This window comes from Molothrus ater, chromosome 11 (genome assembly GCF_012460135.2).
Source record: "Molothrus ater isolate BHLD 08-10-18 breed brown headed cowbird chromosome 11, BPBGC_Mater_1.1, whole genome shotgun sequence".
Taxonomy (NCBI): domain Eukaryota; kingdom Metazoa; phylum Chordata; class Aves; order Passeriformes; family Icteridae; genus Molothrus; species Molothrus ater.
In genome coordinates this window covers 10,225,108-10,245,810 of record NC_050488.2, presented here as the reverse complement: position 1 = coordinate 10,245,810, position 20,703 = coordinate 10,225,108, and the positions used below count along the sequence as shown (strand labels likewise).

At 45.7% G+C, this 20,703-nt stretch overlaps 1 protein-coding gene across 2 annotated transcripts; it reads right to left on the bottom strand.

The window, feature by feature from the left end:
- Window positions 1-197: 197 nt before the first annotated feature.
- On the bottom strand, window positions 198-17,329 carry TPRA1 (transmembrane protein adipocyte associated 1). 2 transcript variants are annotated; one of them, XM_036391019.2, is made up of 11 exons: window positions 17,217-17,329; window positions 13,428-13,630; window positions 13,149-13,281; window positions 10,350-10,436; window positions 8,683-8,755; window positions 7,660-7,739; window positions 6,430-6,540; window positions 5,982-6,042; window positions 4,807-4,909; window positions 4,107-4,187; window positions 198-3,066 (listed from the first exon to the last, which is right to left on the bottom strand). In XM_036391019.2, the coding sequence occupies exons 2-11, from the start codon at window positions 13,616-13,618 to the stop codon at window positions 2,832-2,834; spliced, it is 1,155 nt and encodes a 384-aa protein (XP_036246912.1). In that variant the 5' UTR covers window positions 13,619-13,630; window positions 17,217-17,329; the 3' UTR covers window positions 198-2,831. The 2 variants fall into 2 exon arrangements, with proteins under 2 accessions (XP_036246912.1, XP_036246910.1); XM_036391017.2 differs by lacking the exon at window positions 17,217-17,329 and adding an exon at window positions 15,845-16,370.
- Window positions 17,330-20,703: the final 3,374 nt, after the last annotated feature.

Genomic DNA, 20,703 nt, shown 5'->3' with positions numbered 1-20,703 from the left:
ATCCTTCCCTAGGCCTTTCCAGGTGCACACTCCCAGCCAGGTGGCAGACATCACCTGCAAAGATCCAGGAAGGACAGCTGGCAAAGGCTAACAAAACCACACCACACCTGTGCCCATGCCTTTCTGCAATTTTTTTTTTTAAATCTTCAAGTTATTTTTCCTCCCCAATGTCTCATTTGAGAAATAAAGCATGACTATTTATGCCAAACTTAATTTTATTTATTTTACAAACAAAAATATACATTTATTCTATATTTTCTCTCTTTTTACCACCCCCACACATAACACATTTTGCTCAAGAACCACTTGAAGATGGCCCAAAGATTTATATACATAAATACATAACAGGAGGAAGGTCAGTCCATGACCTAGTGCAGAAGCTCCTCAGCAGCAGAACATGGGACAGAAATACTGGAGTCCTGCCAGCAAAGGACAGGATGGAGGTTGACAACCTGCACAGGTGATCCTTCAGCACTGAATTCAGATGGTAAAAAAGGCAAATTCATAACAGGCTCTTCACATCACCAAGGAGGGCAGGTAATTCCTTTCACTCAGGGTGCTGAAAATCAACAAATACTCCTTAGGATGGAAAACCAGTTGCTCCTTTAGTTCTCAACTGCTTTGAAATCTTCATCTCTCTTGACTCTGTCCAAGGCCCAGGGAGGCTTTGGTGGCTCCCCTACCCTTTCTAACCAACAGCAGCTCAGATCAGAGTTGTAAGCAGCATCAGGAGCGGCAGCACAGCAATTCAGGCAGCACATCATCCATCCCTTTTACAGCAAGCAGTCCAGCATGCCTCAGGCTGACTGACAGCAGTGACAGAGCAGCATGGAACACTCCTCTAACGTGACAAGGGCTGACTTGGCCAGCTCCTCATCCAGCCCTTGCATGAAATGGAAATGTGACAGGCTGTGACCTACAAGAAACTACTCACCTCTAGCACATAGACAGATGGAAGCCTTTTTTCCCACAGAAGTAAATAAATAAAATAAAAAAGGGGAGCGAGGGATTGGGTGGTTGGGGCATTGTTTGTTTTCAAGGTGCCAGTGCTAGTTAGAGGCCTGCAGGGCAAAGTACCCAGGCAGACAGAGAAGCTGCATTGATCATTAACAAAATAAGATAAGCAAAGGCCTGCATAGTTTTGGCAACTAATATGAACTTCATGTTCTTACCCACATTTTCTTTCCCTGTGGTGGGAACACCTAGTAGCAAACACCACCTTCTACCTACTAATGATCCAAGCCAGCACCTCCACACTGCACCTTGCTAACTCTTACCTCAGTATTCTTCAGGAACAGCAGTAAGTTGGGGCAAGAGATTCACACAGTCCCCAAACACTGCAAATTCCCTCTTTCTACCATCCCTAGTGGAAAGCTGCTTACAGCAGATCTCCACCTACCTGGAGGACTCAGGTAGGAGAGCACCCCCAAATCTAGAGGAATACACATCTTCACCCTTGGAAAGCACAGGATATCCCAGAAACCAGACTGATGCAGCCTTTATATGAACAGTTGCTGGAGTGGAACACCACGTCTTGAAACTGTGCAGACAGCCCAGACAACAGGAGTCCCTCTTCCAGCATGGAAGAGGTTAATAAGAAGTTCCAGGAAGTCTTTAAAAGGACTGCTCCCCACATGCACATACGCATTTTCAACATATTGAGCCAAAAAACTTACACAGACCAGCAGCAGTCTGGGGATCTGAACTGCAATGAAAGGGAAGGCCACTGCCAGAAATACACACCCACCTCCCACTGCAGCACACCAGCCAGCTTGATTCTAGCACACCTAAGGTCTTTGAGTTTCCAGTCACTAAATTCTGACAGCTCAGACTCATCATAGGCTTCTGCTCTGCCTCAAGCACCTGAATGTCTCTGGAGCCTTCATCTGCAGAGTCACCTTCCTCCTTCACAGCACTCTCCGAGCCCCTGCCAAAGCCACGAAGCAGAGTGCAGATGGAAAACACACCTACCTCAGAGGTTTTACTCTTGAAACTCAGCCCTGATTCAGTGCTGTCACTTAGATTTTCCTGTGAGCTCAAATGCACAGCACTACAGCCTCCAGAGACTGCTTCACAGCTCCTTCAGCTCAGCTAGACAGCAGCACTGTTTGTCCTTCTGTCTCACTATTGTTCAGTCACTTCACATCCATGCTGTGGGCTACCAGCCTTCCCCAAATGCTCTCTGGGCACAGAGAACAGTTCATTCCACTTCATACCTCTTTTTCCCCTATACACTGAGAACATTCCTTTTAACCACTAGAAACTCCAACTCCCAATTTTCAACAGTGTTAGCTGAAACCAAGGGTGAGCCTCAGTGACCAGCTTCCCTCATCAGACACTATCACCACCTGTGCTGTTCCATTACGGCAAGATGCAGGCAGCCATGCTGCTTAGCCCAGGAAGATCATCTTTGGTTTCAACCACCAAAATCTTTCTATATATGTACAATGCAGCAGTCAAATCATCCCTAAACACCATTGCTCTAAGTGAGAAACAAGTGCTTTCAGTCACTGAAAAGGAAGAAGTGCCAGCCAGGGCCATCTTCTGGGTCATATTCACATCTGGAACGTGGAGGATCAGGAAAGTTCAGTGTTTAAAGGTTTATGAACAAAACCACTCTACATTGTTCTCATGTAGCAACAGAAAGTGTTCTTCCCAAAAGGGTTTGGGGTGCCAACTTAGTTCCACAATAGGTGCTGGAAATCCTAAGGACAAGAGGAAAGCCACAGCAGATAGCCAAGGACAGATTTCCAGTGAACATCCTAAGAGCTGTGGTATCAGGAAGTTTGGAAGGAAAGAAATGAGGCCTCATGTGATTGAGGTGCCCTGCCTCAGGCATTGATGGACTTCCAGCGGTCACTGTCTATGCTGTTGATGCTGCCCACGTGGTATGGCATAGAGGCCACGTCGTCCAGGTAGGCTGTGGTGTCAATCTGAGTGCTTGAGTAGAATCCAGCATCCATTCCTTCCTTCTTGGCAACAGCATAAGGGTGGGGTAGGTGCACATCCACATCCTCAGGTTCATCCACCTGACACTTGTAGGAGAAAAGGATCTTGGGTTCAGACCTGGAGTGATAGAAGATTTAAAATGCATGCTTTACCAATGTGGTATCACAGCTACCTATCCTTAACTGAAACTCATCAGCGTTAAGAAGTTGTGCATTCAGACCTCAAACACTCTTTAAATGAGCTTTTGGTCTAGAAATTTGCAGCAGAGTAACTGCCTCAAAGTAATGCTAAATTAAGGTTTGGATGAAGTCACTTAAGAGAAATACAAATCCTGACTATGTGGGAAAAGAGTTCTCATCTTTGGGGGCTTTGAATTTACTGAGGGCAACAGTACCCAAACACTACTGAAGTCCTCAACAGCCTGGCTGCTGACACAAGAATGAGTCAGAATAGGAGTACACTTCAAGTTCTAACTGTGCACATCATGAAAATCAAAAGACAAACACTGTGGATCAGCAGTTTTCATCTTAAGCTCCAGACAATGTTCCCTTCTAATTTCAAAGGGATGCAGAGGTATATTTTCATATTTTAAAAGCACTTTATCTTCTTATTTTGAAGCCTGCTGTTTCTCTCTAATGACCTACAAATACTAGAGCCTACACTAAATCACTCGTTTTCTCACCAAGGTGCAGTTCCTGCGAGTGGCCGCACGGCGGCGACCCCGGCCTGAGAATCGACCTTCCCCGGGCTCTTCACGAGCGCGTTCTGGGCCCACGGCAGAGTCCTCGGCCGAAGCGTTACTCAACTCCCTCATCCTTTCCACAAATTTACCCCAAAACCCACCCAGAAGCCGGTCTAAGCTCCCAGGACTCAATTCCTCATTAAGCATTCAGCTATCAGCTTCAGCAGAAAAATTTTGTATATGATGCTGATGCTGAAGAAGTGATCCTCTGAATTGTGTGAGGAATCCAGCCATCAACTGGATACAAAGGAGCCCTGCATAGAAGTGAGCAGCCACGGGTCACAGAAATTCTTCAAGGGCAGAAATTAAGACTGGTTCTCTAACTGGTGTTCTAGTTGCAGATGGAGAGAACCTGAGTGCAAAACACTTAAATGACAATATATACCCCTCTAAACTCCTGTTCCTGGCTACTCACCCAAAGAAACCTTTCAGGAATGCCACATAGATGAGAGGTGCAAAGAAGCTGAAGTAAAGGAACGTGGTAGCATCAACACAGCTGTCAAGAACAAAAGGGAACATGAAGGGATTTAGCATTCAAGCACAATACAGCTGGGTAACACCACTCACATCCTCCCAAATGATCCAATTTCCCTCCAAAGTGTCCAGAGATCAAGAAAAATCATGCTAAAGAAACTTAAACTGGTGCAAAGTTACAGCCATTGTCATCAACATATGTCACTGCTTCTAGACACTCAGAGGAATCATGCCAAAACCCAAGGTCTGACCAAGAGCAGAGTCTCAGTACTCCCAATTTTGACTCATAGATGTGACACTGATCCCTGCAGAATGAGACTCCAGGTATAAGGGTGTCTCCACATTTCTAACAAACAGCCAATTTCCTCTCTTATTACCTACTAATGGCCAGACATCAGTGGCTTCACACTATTACTCTCACTCACCACATCAAGACAACTGCAGCACACACAGCTCCATAACCTCTCCACTAGGGAGTTTCCTGATTACTTCGAGGTCTTTTGGCACAAACCAGAACCAACAGGTTTATTCCTTCTTAGGAACACAGCATAGGTTTGTTTTCTTGGGAGAGGCAGTGTAAAAGGACACTCAAATACAACACAAGACCCAGGGCTGCAGACCCCCTCCCCCAGTGTACATACCACAGTCCTTCTATGATATCCACACAGAGGAGGGCACTGCCCAGGCCCTGCACCAGGTTCAGCAGTGCCAGAATACCAGCATAGATATAAAAACTCTTCCTGGCTGTGGGAAAGACATGGATACACATGAAACTCAACCTCAAACACCAGACCCATGGAAATCTGTTTGATGGAGATGCCAAATCCAACAGAAGCTTCTCATGACCTTTTCTCTAAGAACTGCTGAAGAATCAAGACTGCATTTTCCTGTCCCATGCTGGCAGGATTGATGGTGGTAAAATGGCCTAAACCATACCCTCCTGCATGTGTATATGCACACACAAGATGGGTTTTGAAAGCAAGGTTACAGCAACACATGCAAAGATTTAATTTGCAAGCATCTGGAACCAGTGCCAGCCACATAACTGTCTGCAAGAAAAACAAAACCAACCCAGATGAACCAGAAGCTGTTCCCTTCCAAAGTACAGCACTAATAAAACTGCTCAGGAGACCTCAACAGGAGCAGCAGGGTATGCTGGACACCAGGCAGATCAGGCCCAGGACCTGTGCCTGCGACATGTGACATCCATATCCCCTCCCTCAGGATACCCACACAGCAATGTCAACGCTAGTTAGGGAAGAGCTTAATAACAATAATAAGCTTAATAAGAGCTTACAAACACCTTAATAACAGCTTCTCTTTATTCAGGAGCTGCAGATATTCTGCAACAACAGCAAAAACCAAACAAACAGAAGCATTACTTACAAAAGTAAAAGTCAGATAAAAATTGTTGAGCATCTCCCACTTAGCCTTCCCTTCCCAGGGGATGACTAGCACGCACATTTTAACATCATGTGTGCATTTCAAAGGAAGCTGTTATTAAGAAGCCATTTCTTAGGGCTCTCAGAAGATTATATATTATACCTGTATCATTAACTGAGCAGTAGGTCTTGTTTTCTTAATGTAATTGTTTAGCTACTAATGTAGCAGTATAACTGCTCTTACTCTGCTCTCCAAAAGACACAACATACTAATTTTTCTAGGGATAAGTTATCAGTCCTTTGCCATGTTATCTAAACTCTGAGATGTGGAATGCACCTGCAGCACAAACACACACAGGAACCTTTTACTCCCATCTATGCTTTATCCTGATGCTGTATCCATGTATACTATGGAAAACACTACAGTTACCTACAGGGCAAAGAAATCCGGTCTTTCAGAGGAGTTTTTGGAAGAATCACCACCAAGGAATAGACCTGTTGAGACAAAGAACCAACAGTTCCATGGCTGCTTGGCAACTCAATCTTTGCAGGGATGGTGTGTGGTATTATGCACTCCCTTCATGTCTCAGGGCAGAGGCACAAACCCTTAACACAGTACAGATGTGAAGGTCCCACAACTCCCCCCCATCAGCACAAAACAGCTGAGAAACACTGGAGGGAGCTCATCTGAGCTCAGCTGGAATACAGCTTACAGCACTCCCACTGCACCTTTATTGCTTCAGCTTCCCCACCACATGAGAAGCATCACTACTGTGCTGCAAGAGGGGGATTAGGGCATTACTGTACTCAGATCATCCTTCTTGCTCCATTTAGAAAATACAAAGAAGCTATCAGAGTGCATAACACATTCCCAGTACTTACCAGGAAGAAGAAACAGGAGCTGGCAAGCCAAAAGTGTCTCCCACCATGGCCATAGATATTGAAGTCTTCTGCTGAGAGGTGGGCATCAGGGTACAGAATTTCCAGGGTGCCCTAGGAGAGAAGTGGCATCAACAAGATTCTGTTACAAGCAGTATCCTCACTTAAATGCATATTTGGATAAGGGACACTAACACTATGCTTAAAGAAGTTCAGAAAGCAGCTGGCCTGCCCTCCACCCCTGACCTAACCAAGCCCTGCCCTGCTTAGACCAAGTTACACTCACACAGAAAAGTAAAGAGGAAGAAACTGAAGAGGAAGAAACTGAAGACAAGAAGTGAGGAGAGAAAGAGTGACAGGAATCTACATCAGAAGGAAACTGGCACCAGTGACATTACAGAAGAGCGACTGAGGTGGACAGGGGGTGCAAGCACATTTCTGTCTAAAATAGACCAAGAGCTTAATTTCCATCTTTAAAGTAGACCTTTCTGCTGAAACATCCAGAATATAATTAGCTTGGGAAAGGACACTGTCTTGTTTAGGAGCTACTCATACAGGCAGTGGAGAGCAAAGTGCTTGTAAGCACTACTGAACCCAGATATAGCTTCAACACTTGATATTTTATGAGGCTCCTCCAGCTTTATCATGTGGTAATGATCAGCTCACTGCCTCTGCAGCCAAGAGCCTGGTCCCAGAACAAAGCTCTGTGTGTTATTCTGGCACTGCCCTGAGTATAGAGACACGGGCTGACCACTGACATGCTGAGGAGGAGAAAGAACCCAGACACAGATTGCATTGTTCAGGGACATGAAGACATGCCTAATAAACTAAGCCAGCTGCTCATCTGAAGAGAAGCAGGAGCTCTCAGCTCTCAAAGACTCAGCAGACAATGGCACTGCACTGCCCTTGCTTGGCGAGCACATGGTTTTCATGGACCTTGAGGCCAGATCCAGAACCTGTGGCTCAGGTGTGGAAAACCTCACTCTTGTTCTCAGATTCACTAAACAATACAATCCATCCAAGCCTCATTTCTTCACCTTACCTGAGCTATTTATGCAGTAAAGAAGACAAGCAGATACTGTCTGCTTATACATTGCCACAAGCATTCAGTCTTCCTCCAAAACCTCATCTAAAGAGCAAAGCTGCCACTTTCAGATAGGAGTCACACACTTAACTGCTTAACTTCAAGCAAAGTTCCTTCTTTTGCAAATTCTTCTGCTTCAGTGTACTCACCTGAGTGACAGAATATGCCAGAGACAGCACAGTGGTGATTGCCAGCACACGTTTCACACTCGACTTGCTCTCCAGGTGACCTGTAATTATGGGGAATGGAAGTGACTCAGGATGTAACCCCAGCGCTGGTTAAAAACAGTTCCTTTCAGAAGCAATAAAGGAAACCACTTTTATTTCCAGAGGCCTTCAAGGGAAGGTTAAAGCTCACTAAACCCTGTTTGGAGAGTTGAGCCTTTCACAGGCAAAAATTTTATTTACAAAACAACAAATTTTAACTTGCTTTCCTCCTGGTCCACACTAAGAGAAAACAACTAAGTCCTTCTGCTGGGTTTACAGGAAAGGAAAAAAAAAGTAATTACTCCAGCATCAAGTACACTGAAATGTTATAAAGCTGCTTCTCAGAGAGAAGAATTGATGGGAGGCTGGAGTAGAGAAATCTGTTCTGGAATATAATGAAGTAGGCAATTTCCAGAAACTCCTTCCAATCTAAATTATTCTATGAGCCCTCAAAAGATGAAAAATGCACTGCTCACACGTCCCACTGACATGTGCAACAGTGACACCCACCCTGTCCTCTACCTCTGACCCACAGGGAGAGGCATTTTCACTTGCATAACTGAAAAACTGAAGATAAAGCATTTGAATGCAACCAGGATGGATCAAACCAATTAAGGATGGGATGAAGGGGATAGAAGGGCCCCCAACAGGACTATCTTAAATAAAATGAGCTTGAAGCAAAGATCAGACTGTTGATCTCGGCATAAAAATCTTACCTAAGCTGTATACTCCATCATATGAGTACAGGACAAACCAAGCACATATAAACCCTTAAATCACACAAACCATAAATCTGTAAGTATAATGAGGCCTTCAGTCACTTCTAACTAAATCTCCACAATTTGCACTTTGCATTTATTCTACAGCCTCTTCACTTTATAGAATCAGCATCACCACAAACTTACAAATGTAACCTCTGTGGAAGGAAAGGCAAGAGGAAACAATCAAAGCACTCCTGACACATACCAAAGGCAAGGCCTAGAATCACCACACTCAGTTCAATCGCCAGAAGGAAGAACCTTGTGATCTCCCACAGGATCTGAGAGATAACAGAGACCAGATAAACATGATTAGATGGAGCCAGGAACCAGTTTGAAGTTAATAAAGCAAAACTCCATGGGACAGCAGCCTCTGAATGGCTGGTCATATCCACAAACCCTTCTCATGCTTTTTAGGGATACTGATCACATGCTTGTTCCAAGCCCTGTTCGTGCCTCTGGAACAGAACAGTTGTGTGGGAATGAGCAAATAGCAGCTCTACAGAGAGGAAGTGGCCATGGTTTGCCTCAGTTGAGGATTTGTCACTTGTTTCAGATGTGTTCTTGCTGCTGTGCTCCCAAAGAGCACAAGCCCATGATGACCTCAAAAGTAAAATATTAAACAAGGCCAGTTCTTAAAGCAGTAGATCCGCCTGAACAAACCCTGTATTCTGCCCTCTTCCAAAGCTACTGGTCCTTACATCTAAAGCATATTCAAGTAAAAAGCACCCCCCCATTCCAGCCTGTCATTTGCAGTCTCATGTTTTATTTGGTGAAACATGACCAATAAAAAGCAGGTGAGGCAATTTTTCAGGGAGTCATGCAATAAATCAGTGCCAAACCTGTAACAAGCACCCAGATTCTGGCTTGTTAACCCTTTACCTCTGAACACTGAATGGTACTCTCTTGAAGATATGTAATATTTTAAGAAGCACTGCATAAGACACTTCTAATCCCAGCAAACACACAGGGTGTGTGCATATATATAAGAGAACACTGAAGAAACATAATAGACAGAATAGGGCATGTTTACAGAAAAAACTGTCAGAGTATGTCTTGCTACATGATTTCCCAGTTGTTGCACTTAGCAGCAACACCATAGCTGAAGAAAAACACCTTTCCACCTCTTATTCATCATTCAAGTTCTGGACCTACATCTGCTGGACAGAAGTGAATGAAAAATGCTACAAACATCCAGCCACTCGCAACAGCAGCTCAGCACAATGCTTTGACAGTAACATTAAAGGGAAAAACAAGGAAACCACACTGATCCCAGAGAATAAAGCCCAAAGACCTGTACTCTGTAGGTGACTCCTCTTTCTCTAACAGCTCAAGAACTTCAGAGCTTTTTGTTTTAAGTAATATTTTGCTACAAGTCAAATTAATGCAAAGGAACAGCACATACAAAGATATTTCCTGGTTCCTAAACGTTCACCCCGTGCTCAGAGTGGTTGCAAGGACATTCAGGTGTCAGTTTCAAAGGGGAAGTTGGTTTTATTTGCATTCAATACAAAAACTTCAACATTTTCAAAGAGCCACTGGAATACTGCAAGAGTAACAAAGGCCAGGTCTTGCCTATCCATTAAAGGTATCTGAATGTTCACCTCTTGCAAAAGAGACTCATTTAATCCCTGTAACAGGAAACTTTTGCTGCCACTATTTGTGTGTCTATTTTAGGAAATCCATTGTTTTACCATCCTGGATGTTGTGATGATTTAGATCCAGCTATCAAAACAGGATTCCACAGTGCACATACCTAAGAGTACTACAAAAAAAAGCACATTCTTCTTGTACACACGTAAGAGGGAAGCCAGAGCAGATTGCTGTGATCAGAAGTTTACAAAGCACAGCCTCTAATGTCAGTGTTGCACCTACCTTGTCAGCAACCATGGCAGCATCAGAGGCACTCACAGTCATGGAGACAACAGCTCGGGCAATGCCAACTAAAGCCACCACAAATACCTGCAAAAAAAGAGCAAAAGTGAGCTCATGTCAAAAGGTATATATGCAGTAGTGATCAGAAACCCTTTTGGAACACCACTTTCAGGTCAGCTTTCCAGGCTGATAACGTGTACTAAGAATTTCCTGTGGCAGACTACAGTTAATTTCCTGAAAAAGATTCCTCAGACCCATTAGACAGGAGCAGTGCCTTGGAATTTAGGAAGGAACAATTGTCTCAGCTGTCAAATTAAGCTCTGAAGAGTTCTTCACCTAATCTTTACAACAGTATCTTTAGAGTCTTCCCTTCATTCCACTGGGGCAGGGGAGGAGAAAAAGAAACAGAGAGAAAAAACATTACAAAACCTCTGAATTACAAAACCAAATGGCTGGTATGTCTGACTAAACCAATCATATCAGATAACAGAAAGCACTCAATACCAACTACCACACTACACAATTGTGGCAAAACTAAACCTGCAGCTCTCTCACTCCATACTGACAATGCAGAGGAAAAGTCACCTGCAGCCACCAGCTTTAAACATCTCACCCTGCTGCAGAGTGCAACATAGAGATCCCCAACTCACTTCACACACCATTGAAGCATGACAGCTCAGTGAGGCTCAGCCATCCTGCGCAATTAAGAGCTCAGTTGGATGTATCTACACTCCACTGTACAGACTTACACTCTAAGAAAGTGGAGTTTTCCAGATAAAATTCTCTAAATGTCACTCTGATCCCAATGGTGAAGGTATGAGACAGCCAAAGCTATCAGAGAACCAAGAGTCCAAGCTGATTCCAAGGTGGTTGCAGAATGGAAACGACCAATAAGTGACCCACAGATGAGTTTCTCTCTTTTAGAGGAAGAAGGGACAGCAATGGCAACAGAGAATACAGCAATCCTTCCTGGGATGGAAAACTCCATGACAAAACACTGACAAAAAAGATGGGTCCCTGCATATAATGGTGTTCTAGAGCTGCAACAGCTCACTGGAGAGGAACACACATCTTTTTGTTTCCTCTCTAAGCAGGTAGAGACTCTTCCACATTAATCACCAACTCCACAGAAAGCATTCCTCTAGAACACGACAAACAGCCAACCTAAAGGAAGATCTCACAGAACACACTTCCATCCTCATTTCCCAATAACATACTCAAGAAATGAGTATGAAACTGAGTTAAAGCATTTTCCCCTATGACTGTGTGCTGGATATAGCTGGGATAGAGGAAATTTCCTTCACAGCAGCTGGTATGAGGCTGTGTTTAGGATTTTTATGCTGAAAACTGTGTTGATAACACAAATGTTTTCATTACTGCTGCACTCCACTTACACAGAATATAAGACATTTTTTGCCTCTCATCCCACTCCAGCGATGAGTTGGCTGGAGGTGTACAAGCTAAGTGGGGACAGCTGACCCCAGCTGGCCCAAGGAATATCCCATATGGCATCATGCTCAGCACATAAAGACAGGAAGAAGGAGGAAGGAAAAGACTTTCAGAGTAATGGTGTTTGTCTTCCCCAGTAACCATTACATGTGATGGAACCCTGCTTTCCTGGAAACAGCAAAACACCTGCCTGCCCATGGAAAGTGGTAAGTGAATGTCTTGCTTTGCTTTCTCTGTGTGCACAGCTTTTGCTTTGGCTTATTAAACTGTCTTTATCTCAACCCACAAGCTTTCTCACTTTTATTCTTCTGATTGTCTCCCCTGCTCCAGTGAGGGGGAGTTAGAGAGCAGCTGTGTAGGGCTGAGTTGCCATCCAGAGCATAAAGTCAATTCCCTTTCCTCCCTTTGGTTTATCAAGAGTTTTGTTTTTCAAAGCCTTTGGCACAAACCTCTACTGACCATGCGCATTACTGGAAACATGTAGGAAGGTTTAAATCCAGACTGGAAAGGGACAGTAAGATTGTTAAAAGGTTGAAACATTTGTGTGTATACCTGGTTATCCAAAACTGTGCAGAAGCCCAAAACCCCAACTCCTGGCCTGAAAGGGCAAACAAAGATTCAGGTGAGGTTACTAGGGCAAGCCAGGATATCAAAAAGCTTCTGAATGGTATTTTTAAACAAATTCAGGCAGGTCCTTAGCTGCATTTATGATGTCCTGTAAGCAGTATCACAGGGCATCACAGGACTGGTGAGAGAACAGCAAGATCTTTGATGTTTGTGAACTGTAACTGTACTGAATATTCTGTTCCACCCAAAGAACTATAAAGAACATCAAGTCAGGGCCACTTTGACATGATGTGAAAGAAACTAACAGGGTTGGGTTTCTACATTCCCAGACTAACCAGAACTCTGTCACATAACCGTTTTCTCCAGCAGATGACCAAGCTTTTCAACAATTTGACACAAATTATTCTCCTTTCACTACCTCAATGGAAAGCTGGGTTTGTGTCCCATGCTACTTACTGCAAGGAGCAAAGAAGGCATAAGATACTACATTCCAAGACATCAAAGCAAGAAAAGAGAAGAAAAAAGGAAAAGGAAAAAGTGAAGTCATCACAGGAGAACAAAATCCAGCAGATTTGGCCCCAGAACCTATTAAAAGCTGAATTCAATCAGTGAAAAAATGTCTACTTCTTGTAGGACACCTTCAACTAGCAGATTGAAAGCAGGGAAAGCAGATTTTAACCCTGCAAGAGCTGGTCTAGGCTCTCTCCACTAGTTCAGTGATATTGTTCATGAGTGATAATAAAAATAACTCTCATCAGTTCAAAGGCAAAGAGTGGTACTCACTAGTATGTAGAATGTAGTGAAGATTGGGCTGGAAGTGACCCGGATTTTGGCCCTGGCAGAGGGCAGCTTCCAGAGAAGAAACATAAAGAAAAGCACATTGGGAACCAGGAGCAGAAGATCCCAGTAGCGGACTCTGCAAAAAGTAAATAAAACAGGTTTTATCCCTGATCTTCAGCCTCTAGAAAGGAAAGCACCAGCCCTGATCCCTTCTCAAGCAAACTGAGAAACAAACAAAGCTCTTTCCCTTGGTCCAGGGTCAGACCATTTCCTCCAACTCACCTGGACTTCCCAATGTCTTCATAGAGCAGCAGCAGGCACTTGTGCGGCACCGTGATGTTGGTGTCGTTGATGGCGTGCGTTGTCATTGGGGAGAGAGTTGTCACGTTATCCAGCGCTGTCACCAGGGCAGTCGAATGTGTGATGTTGTCAGACACAGAGAATGTCATCACAGACATCATGGACTGGAACATCCTGTCCTCCTTCTGGTCCAGATCAAACAGAGCAAGACAATCACAGCAGAGGAAAAAAAGCAATATTAAATCAGTTGTGAGTCACAGCTAAAAAAACACATCCTTGACATTAAGCCCCTGCACAACTGCTTCCTGCTTGGCACAGCCAATTATCATCATGTCAAAGACTGTATTACACAATGAAATGCCACCTGCCCTAAGTCTGCACACAGCCATTAGGGTGGTCAGTACAAAACCACACTTTGATATCAGAGTAACAAGCACCTTCAAATGGTGCTGTGTGGATTAAATTTTGTCATTCTTGGAGCTTCAGCAGATTCCTAGAAGAAATCAAGGCTCAACAGCAATATATGCATCATCAGATAGAGACAAAAGCCCTACTTTACCAGGACATTTATTCTTGATCCCAAGATCAAGAAGTGATAGTCAATAATTTAATTTCATACTGCAAAGAAAAAATGAAAGTCCCTCCTAAAACCCCATTGCTGTTACCAACTCTGAAGTCTGAGAGCAGGGAGAGCCTCACATACGCCCACCTAAAGGAACTGTACAGTCTTTACCTTTCAAACCCAACCCTGGCAAAAACCAACATGCAGAATTCTTTTTCTAACCCTCTGCAAGACACCAGAACAATTCTATTTTTGAGCAACTCTCTTCCCACCCTAAAGTAGAACCCTGACTGTTAAGCTCAGTAGCTACAAGCTGAATACAAACACAGGGTCCAATAACCCCTCCTAACAATCCCCAAAAGAGAGATCACAGACAACCCACAGATGCAGAAATGATAAATCTGACCGCCAACATCTTAAAGATGCACATTGCCAGGGACAGCACTCAAGCAGTCTGTGTGTTATAGCTAATCCAGGATTTATTAAAAAAAAAAAAATCTCCCTGTTTGATTCCAGCCCTGACTTGTGTGGTGAAAACTGACAGCCCCCATGACAGGGCTCAGAAGGTATTTTTCCTTAGAGGTTCTGAGTGAGTCACAAGCTGGAAAGCAACAGCACAGCCCTGTGTCATCTGCTGAGCTTTCAGAGTTCAGTAGCACCTTCTTCAGAGACTTGCTTGAGACTGTCAGTCATAGGCTCTTTCTTCAGAGGCTGACAGTCTTCCCAGGTTCTCTAAGGGGCAAGGGAATCATCCCATCCTCAGCCAACAAAACTTCCCTTTGATTCACCCCTGCTGACAATACTCCCTGAGCTGGGATTTTCTTTTGTGACTGCTGTATGCAGTGCTGCACGAGAGACATCACTGTAAATAAACACACAGATCTGGAAGGAGCAGCTTTGCACCAAGATGGCAAAGTCTGGGCCAAAAGATTCTACTTCTAAGTAAAGGTTCCAGCAAACGACCTTCACATTCCAAACTCATCTCTGGAAATGTCCTCTCTTCCCTCCAGCTACTCATTTCTCTGAACTGCCAAGAGAAGAATTTTCTCTGAACAATTTTGCTCCATTCTCTTCCTCTGTAACACCACTACATGTCACTAGAGCTGAGGTCAAGAACAGTCACATTGGCCAGCACAGAAAAATTTCTACATGATTTTTTAAAAAGCTGGGGAAAAGTAAAGAAGAACCTCCCAGACCATGGGCAGAATAACATTATCAACTGTGAACCATCACAACCTCCTAGTAGCTCTTCTGGGACAAAGAATTCCATCTGCCTGTCACACTGAAAAGAGCTCAAGTATAAAGCTGTGAGAGACTTACATTAGCAAAACAACTTCATATGAAAAGAGCAAGCAGGCTCCATTATTTTTTGCCAGAAGCCACCACTATCACAGAACAGCAGCTGCTGATAAGGAGAGGAGTTGGCCACAAGTAACAGAAGTCCAGTCACGAGGTTTCAAAGGGCAAAGCAGAATCAAGCTCAACTCTCAGCCAGGCTGCTCACTACAGCCTAGTACTTGTATTCTTCCTCCCCACATAAAGTGTACACAAAGCAGAGCAACAGAACAGCCAGCATGATAAGAGAGTGCAGCCAAGGCCACCAGACAGACAGCACTCTGGTCATGCTTTTCTAATAGCTAAGGCCTACAGCACAGATGTGGAGAACTGGCCCACTCCTGTCCAAATCAACAGCAAAAATCCCACAGCAACGGGACCAGGAAATGAGGGAAAGGATCCAACTAGGGATCAGCAATGCTGCTTCTTTCAGCACACTGTCCTTGCCCTGTCTAGTCCTAAATAAGTCCTGTCAGCTGAGCATATCCAAGAGTTCACTCACCACACCCTGCCTCCATGGGACTGCCTGCTTCAGCCAGCCCAGCCCATGGGGGGTAAAATCACCCCAGAGCCACGTGGAAAGAAACCAGTGCTGCTGTCACGGTCTCCCCTTTTCATCCAGCAGGCAACTCTGTACCAGAACAGAAAATAACATGTTTTTCTGCATTCCAGATGAAGTCAGGCTGATTTGGTGAAGGCCAATTCCTCAGTCCAGGCCTGGATAAGCTGCATTCAGACTAAGAACATGGGCATGATTCCTGGGCTGCAGTGACAGAGCACTAGGAAGGGCTCTGCTTCACCTTCAGGGAAATGTTATCTCACCAATGCTTATTGGTCCTTGAATCATGGCACTGTAACAATATCAGAGCTCAGTGAAATTCAGACATCACATCACTGGCAATTGTCTGTTCCTCCCAAGCCCACCTTCAGAAAGGTGAATTACAAACTGCACAAGTTGCACCTGTAATAAAAAATTGGAACTTTTCTGTCTTTCTGCAAGCAGCATCAGAAAGTCTCTTACGTAGAGATCATGATAGGTTTAAGACTGCTTCTTATATTACTGTATTTGTGCAATAAAAACTGCACTGACCAGATCCCTGCTCAAATAATATAACTGTTACTTCAGTAACTTAAACACTTAAAAATACCCCAGAACACTACAAGTTAAAAAAAACCAACCAAACAAACAAAAACCAAACAACCAACCCCACCAAAAAAAAAAAAAAAACAAAAAAAAAAAAAAAACAAACCTTTTTTTTTTGGTTCACTCTCTTCCTTTTTAAGAAATCACTTCAACCCTCCCCTTTGGCCACAACAGTTGCATTTTTCATTTCACTCTGAGAATTTAAGACAGGGATTTTCTCCTCAGTAATTGAGGCACTCCCTTACAGTTTCTCTCTCACATCTCGTTCTGAACTAAGCTTAAAAAGAAAGGAACTGCAACGAGGCAAAAAGAAAAATACCGAAAGCAGAAGTATAAACAATAAGCCCAAATCCTCACAGACAGAGAACCATGGCCCAGAGGTTGACCCAGAGGTAGATTACAGAAATGCATATCCCGGGGTTTTTTCTGTTTTGGTTTTGATTCCTGTGGAAGGCGGGGGCACAACACGCAAGGAAAGTAGCAGAGCGCGGTCACTCGGTTCCAGCTGGCGAGGAGGCGCCGCCGGTCTCACAGGCACAGCCGAGCCCCGCTGCAGTTCCAGCCCAGCCTTCAGCTGCCCAGGGCTACCCCGGAGGCTCCGGCCATGGGGCTCTAGGAGGCCCTCGGAGGCCCGCGGCCCCGCCGCCCCGCTCTGAGGCGCCGCAGTGTCGCTCCCTCCCTCCTTCCCCACTGCCCCCCTCCGCCCGCACCCACCGGGCCCCGTTCTTACCCAGCCCCGCTCCCGCCGCCGCCGCTCAGTCCCGGGGTCCCGGCCCCGCCATCCCACCCCCGGCCCTGCCGCTCCCCTCAGCCGGGGAGCGTCGCTGAAGAGCGGCCGGAGCGCAGCGCCGCGCACCCAGGCGGAGACAGGGCCGCCAGAGCCGGGGCTTGTCGGCCGAGCCCAGGGGCGCTATTGAGAGACGGTCCCCGAGAGGTCCGCGGCTGAGCCAATCAGAGAGCGGGTCCTGTCAAAGGCCCGAAAAATGTAGTGGAGCAAACCAATAGAAAGGGCCGGGAGGCGGGACTAAGGGGGCGGGTCCGCCGTGCTTTAAAGGCGCCCCGTTCCCCACACACCTGTGGGTCGCCAGCTGGGTGGGGAGCGGTGGCGGCGGGCAGGGAGGTGACCCCGGGGCTGGGCGGGTCCGGCGGTCTCGGTTCGGCCCGTGCAGGGCAGGCTCTGCCCTTTCCAGCCCGATCCCACCCCAGAACGAGCGCTCTGCAATCCTGCACCCACCGTCACACTGCTCCGGGCGGCCAGCACGGTACAGCTCCTGTGTACGGCCTCAGGATGCGAGGCAGGGTAGTTAATAATTGAGGGAGATCTGATAATAAGTTCCTGCAGGGGAGAATGATTAACAGCCTGTGAGTTTGGCTTGTAAGGAGAGTTCAAAGCTGACTGAAGAAACTCGGCGTAGCTTGGACAGCAGCTGCTAAGGGGAAATGCAATCAATAATTAGCAGGATTTCAAGGTGTGAATACCAGACGGACAAAAGAGACGCTCAGTATCATAAACAAGGAAGCAACTGTGACAAATGAGCCAAGATTTATTTAGGAAATTAAAGGAAATAACCAGCTAAGCACCAGCACGTTATTCTCAGCAGTAAGAGCTTACTGCCAGGGAAGTTTCAAGGAGAATGGTTTTTATCTGAGTCATTGCAAGGACTGCAGGACACATTCTGGCACGGGTTCCTAACTATGGCTCACCTGTGGCTGCAGGGTTTGCCTCTGTAGGAATGAAAGGCTTTTGCTACGCTGAAGTTTACTGTACAGAGCCTACGCTTCTTTAGATGATCCCTACCTTGGGCAAGTTTGCAGGTTCTGCTCTAGCAAACACCATACACAGAGGGTTCCAGGCCTTCCTCACACACAGAGAGTACTTGATCCTCTTCTTAGATCAAATTTTCCAGCTTCCTTTCCTCAGCAAGCCTCATGAAGGGGTTGTGCCTGGAGACTCGCCTGTCTCAGCCCTATTCTTCTGATTTTCCACTGGGTTGAAACAGGTTTTCATGCTGGTGTCACCCCTTTGGAATGACATCTGGAGAAGCCAGTCCTTAGCTTGTCTCATTTCACACTGTCGTTCAGGTTAATGATATGTTGCAATATTTTGACACGTTCCATTTATGGATCCAAGCTCAAAGGCTTGGCTGACTCCAAGATCTCTGAGTTACAGAAGGGACACTTCTGTTTAGAGAGAGGTGGAGTGTTTCTGCCTAAGAAGTGCCTTGGTAACAGACAAGTAAAATCCGTGTCTTCTCACTTGTAGCCTCAGGCACTAACTAGTTGAATGTGTTACCTCCCACATAGCTGTGTCAGAAGGAGAGATTTTGCTTTCCAATCCACCTGCTTTTCCCATCTGATTCAGCTTGAGGCTAGAGCCCAGTATTTGGGACACCAGATCCAAAAGCTGTTTTGTGGTCAGGAGACTGCTGCATGCCACTGCAAGGACTGTGACACCTTTAGCTCCTGCCTTCCTCACTGCTTGTGTGAAAAAGGAGTTCCTTTGAATTAACCAGCCCTGCCTGTCAGCCCCCACATGGTGTGGGCAAACATAACCCCCCTCTTCCCACCTCCAAGGACTGCTCCATGTCCTTACCTGCACACATCCTTCCACTTCAGCTGAGCACTGCTGCTCTGTGCCTCATTTCCAGGCAGCACCTAAAGACGGCAGGGCTCACTCCCTCTGTCCTTGCTGTGTCTCTTGGTGTTGCTGGGCTGAAGCAGGACAAGAGGTGATGTTCAGCAGCCTTGATACAACCTTGGGGGCCCCATGGAAAGCTGGCACTTGTTGCTGTACCTGCTGTAGCCTGCTGTGCTGTGGCAATCTCACCTGGCTTGCAGGTGCCAGACGTGGAAGATGCAGACATGGTGTCCAGCATCACACCTTCATGTAATCACCAAATTCCACTATTCTGAGACATTTTATCTCTCTCAAATACTCTTTCAGCTTTTATTAGATCAGTCTACTGAACAGGATATTACTTCTATCTGAAACTCCTTTGCTGTTCAGGTGTTGAGCAGCTGCAGGGACAGATGTGCCTGTCTTGTTTCAGAGCTGTTCTACCAGCCTACTGATTTCTAGTGCTGGGTGTAAATTTGCACCACAGGATACACCTGGACTGCACTCCTGTGTCTCTGCCCTTTTTTTTTCAAGGGGAATTCACTCACTAGGGCTCTTCCTGTGCTGCAGGAAGCCACAAGTGTGCAAAATCCTAGTGGTATGGTTGGATATTCAGGATTTTGGTGCTCAGGTGAGGTGACCCCACAGAGCAGCCTGGGCCCCCTCTGCATCTCAGCCCTCTCACATACCCAGTCCATGTCTCTAGTGTAGCAGAAGGAGTTCCATGCATGGCAGCAGCCTGATTTTAGGGGTGGTTTCAGCTGCCCAAGCAGAGCTCTTGTCAAAGAGGCAGAGCACCCCAGCTCAAGCATAGGACCACTTGTTGGTGGCACCCAAAGTTAGCAGTGAAAACATGGGCATGGTGTGTGGTCTTCCAGGAAGGACAAACAGAAAATATGTCTGTCCATCCAGCTGTCTGGTGCCTGGAGAGACAGTGGCACCCTGTGTTGACACAGGCTCATCACAGTGTGTCATCTGGGCCTTGTCAGACAGGTCCTGGGCTGCCTTCCCTTAAGCCATAGAATCATTTGGGTTGGAAGACTGAACATTAGGAAAGAATTCTTCATTAGGAAAGAAATTAGAACGGTGCTCAAGCATTGAACAATAGGAAAGAAATTGGAACGGGTGCTCAAGCATTGAACAGGCTTCCCAATGAGGTGGTGGATTCACTGTCCCTGGAAGCGTTCCCAAACCATGGAGATGTGGTGCTTAGAGACATGTTTTAGTGGTGGGCTTGGCAGGGCTGGATTAATGGCTGGACTCCAAGACCCTGAGGATCTTTTCCAACCTTCATGGTTCTGTGATTCTGTGACCTCTAAGATCATCAATCCCATGGTGGTCTCTAGAAACCTACAAGTGGGAGCATCTTGGGGGTGTCCCTGTGTCTGTTTCACTCTGAGCACCAGCCAGCTCCCCTGCCACGTGTCACAGAGAAGAGGCTGAGCCACTCTCCTATTTATATCATGATGCTCCTGCTTTGCTATATTAGTATCAGCCTGAATCATCCAGCTGGGCTCTTGGAAGATCCATTTCAGATCGTCAGCTGCCTCTTCAGTCACTTTTGCTTCTGGTGTCTCCTGTTTCAGGGTCATTGTCTCAC